Source organism: Cariama cristata, unplaced genomic scaffold (genome assembly GCF_000690535.1).
Source record: "Cariama cristata isolate BGI_N322 unplaced genomic scaffold, ASM69053v1 scaffold28270, whole genome shotgun sequence".
In the NCBI taxonomy this organism is placed as follows: domain Eukaryota; kingdom Metazoa; phylum Chordata; class Aves; order Cariamiformes; family Cariamidae; genus Cariama; species Cariama cristata.
In genome coordinates this window covers 3,517-6,696 of record NW_009594522.1, presented here as the reverse complement: position 1 = coordinate 6,696, position 3,180 = coordinate 3,517, and the positions used below count along the sequence as shown (strand labels likewise).

The 3,180-nt window shown below is 52.6% G+C and overlaps 1 protein-coding gene across 1 annotated transcript in view; it reads left to right on the top strand.

The window, feature by feature from the left end:
* The window catches only part of BRF2 (BRF2, RNA polymerase III transcription initiation factor 50 kDa subunit), a gene marked incomplete at its 5' end in the record, with an annotated part of 5,586 nt that overhangs the window by 1,438 nt on the left and 968 nt on the right, over positions 1-3,180 (top strand). Inside the window, 2 exon segments of the mRNA XM_009698404.1 lie at positions 2-307; positions 609-657. Coding sequence (XP_009696706.1) covers positions 2-307; positions 609-657 — 355 coding nt within the window.

The window sequence follows — 3,180 nt, the reverse complement described above, 5'->3', positions numbered from 1 at the left end:
CCTGCTGAAAAATGCCTTCTGCCTGGAGGATGAAGAGGAACAGCATGATGCAGCCCCGGGTGAGGGTTCCCCCGGCTCTCCTCCGGCAGCACAGGAGGAGGGCTGTCCCTCCGAAGGCAAACGCCAGCGTGAGGATGGCCCGAGGCCCTTGCTGCCGCCCTGCCTTATCAATCCAAGGAAGAGACTGCGGACGGCAGCCCTGAGTGCTTCGGATTCTGCCATCACCGGCGATGAGCCCATCTCTGACAGCGAAATCGAGCAGTACCTGCGGGGCCCAGAGGAGATCAGGGCCTTCAGGAAGGCCAAGGTCTGGCCGTGAAGATGGTCGTCTCTGGCGTGGTCCAGAGGATGGTGCTGCCAGATGCCAGGGCAGCAGGGACTGTGGGGCCAAAAGCGTGAAAGCCGACAGTGACAGAGCCATCGCACGCTGCAGGGACAGTTGCTCAAGGGAGTGGGGTTGTGGGGAGGGAGCGGGCTATGTCCATTTTAATGTTCTGGACCAAAATGGGGCTTTTTATGGAGTGACTGCTTTGGGTTGTGTTACATTTCTGTTAGAAAGAAATAAAAGCACAGGTGGCAGGGCTGGTTTTTGGATTCTCTCATTGCAGCCTCTGGTAAAAGGCATTTTGGTGCGTCCCAGTCCTGTGGGGCGGCATCGTGAGCAAGTCTGGTGAGCCCGTGGACTTACAGTGAGGTCTCCAGCACCTTCGCTGGCGCCGTTTTCCCTAACACTACTCTGGCTTTTCTGGGGCGGTCTCACCTTCTTGTGCTTCGCCTTCCTTCGGCAGAATGGGTTTGTGAGGGTCAAGGAGAGACCTTAATTTGCTGAGAGAAAACGACCCCTGTCTCAGTTCAATAAAGGATGTGAAGCCACTGGAAATTGTGGCAAAGGTGCAGCTTTGGATTGTGTGTGCACGGCGCTGCTGGCTGCCTGCTGCTCCCTCAATAAAACAGTGCCCTCTCCGTGCCCAGTGATCTGTTGTATTTGAACGCAAAATCTGCAAGAAATAACAGTAGATCTTGGCAGATTGGCAAATCTTTAATATATTAAACAAAACATATCTGCTAGAAACATTCTATTTATATAAAAATGCAAAAAAAGACCCCTTTAAAGACATTTCTTTGGCATACTTTCCCCTCCCTCCCCCACGTATATTGCAAGAAGCTCTCTGTTGATATGTCATTTGCTCGTAATGTAAACAGACAAAAAAAAAAAAAGTGTAATTAATAATACAAAGCTTTTTATATAATACTGTCACAGTGCAGCAAGCATATATAACAACTCAGCATCAGCAAGACCGTGTAGGCTGCGGTATCGACAATAAGGATTTAAATTGTATGAACTACCAGGGGTAGTGAAATGTGGTTTAAGCCAGCGGTTGGGCAGAGGACTCGAGGCAGGCGGGGAGCGGCAGAACCGCGTTAAGCCCAGGGGTGCCCCAGCCCTGCGACGTGAGGGTTCCCCAAGGCGAGACAAATCCACCACTAAGTGCTTTTTCCTTCACTGGCTTGTGGCTCCCCTTCTCCGCCAGCCCCTGCCTGGTCCTCACGACCCCCTCGGGAGGTAGCTAAATAATTAAACTCATTTGCACGCAGGAGAAAAACTGAGGCAATGGGAGGCTGGAAAGAGCAGAGGAGGCACCAGGCTCCCATCCTGCCTCCTCTGCATTATTGTTACGGCTGGGGTTGGCATCAGCCAGGCTCAACGCTGGACGAGGGGTGAAATACAGCCCTGGTCCAGAGTGGGCAGGTAGAGCTGTACTGTGCCAGCACAGGGATGGGGTGCTCCTTGCCCGGCTGCAGGGTAAGCAACCTCCTCTTATTTTTAGGAAACCTTCAAGACCTGGCAGCAGATGGCTCCCAGAGCCTGGAGTGTGGGGTTGACCTGGCAGCAGATGGCTCCCAGAGCCTGGAGAGAGGGGATTTGTTTTTTTTTTTTTTTATCTGCATGCTTAAAAAAGAAAAAAAAAAGGGGGGACACTTGTTTTTTAAATGGGGAAAAATAAGTGCTTCTCCAAGTTCCAGCCCTTTGAATGCATCACGGGACCTGTCCAAGGCAGGTCCCTAATTAATTGGCATCATTCTCCCACTTTTTCCCAGGAATGGCCCCTGCTCCCCGGTGCTTTCCTCTCATCTTACACGAGTGTGAGGCCAGCAGCCGGAGGGGTTTCTCTGTCTCCCTAGGAGCAAACCCAAGTATTTCTCTGAGCGTGCACCCCTGGGTTAAGGATAAGACCCTGCTTTGGGTCTCTGCCCACGGCTCGGCTCTTTTTGGTGCTTTGGTGGAGAGGGTCAGTCTTGGCTCCGGCACGGCTCCACCAGCCCACCCCATTGCATAGTTTATGCCTCCAAGGGCTTGGGAGCCTTTTCTGGCCGTGATTTTTAGTGTCTGGCATTAAAACAGTGCAGACAATCGCCTCCCCTTGGAGTTGAGGCTCCTCTTACTTTGTGCTTGCTTTGCAATATGGCTTTTACTTTGGCAGCCGCGTAACCCACAGGGCTAAACGCCGGCCTCGAACACACGCGGCTAACAACTTTTGCATGTTAAAAAAGAAAACAAACAAAAAAACACAACAACATTTCAGATGGAGAAGCTGCTCTCTGACTCGTTCAGCAGCAGCTTGCTCGGCATAGGGTCGCACAAGCGTCGGTGCTACGGTGCCTGTACGTAAAGGGCACTTGGTGTGGTCCCCTCGACGGGAACATTGCAGTCGTGGCACGAGCGGGCTATTGCCAAAGCGCCCGGGGGCATGCCCGCTCCCGGAGAACACTGGTCGGTAACGAGGCACTCGCATCACTTACTGATCTGTCTATACATATATACATTCAATAATATAGCTTTGAAAAATAGACATTTGTTTCCTCTGTATATTATAAAATAGCATTTAGGATCAGTCTGAAGTGACATGCAGGAGTGATTAAAGTACGGCTGCAATTCAGGCTGCTGAAGAGCAAGGATTGCCTTTCACCTCGAGACCCCGGCGCTGCCGTGGAAAGCTTTGAGCCTCCTTGGGGGCACGGGTGGGCCTGGCATCGCCCTCCACCTGGGGTGAGCCGGAGCCCCTGGCCATGCCACCCATCCCCACTAGTGCACGTAGCGATTTCCGCAGCGTTGCCTCCTCCCGGTTCCCCCAAGCGACTCCGGCTGTGGCTCCTGGAGGAAAATGCTGCGGCCATTCG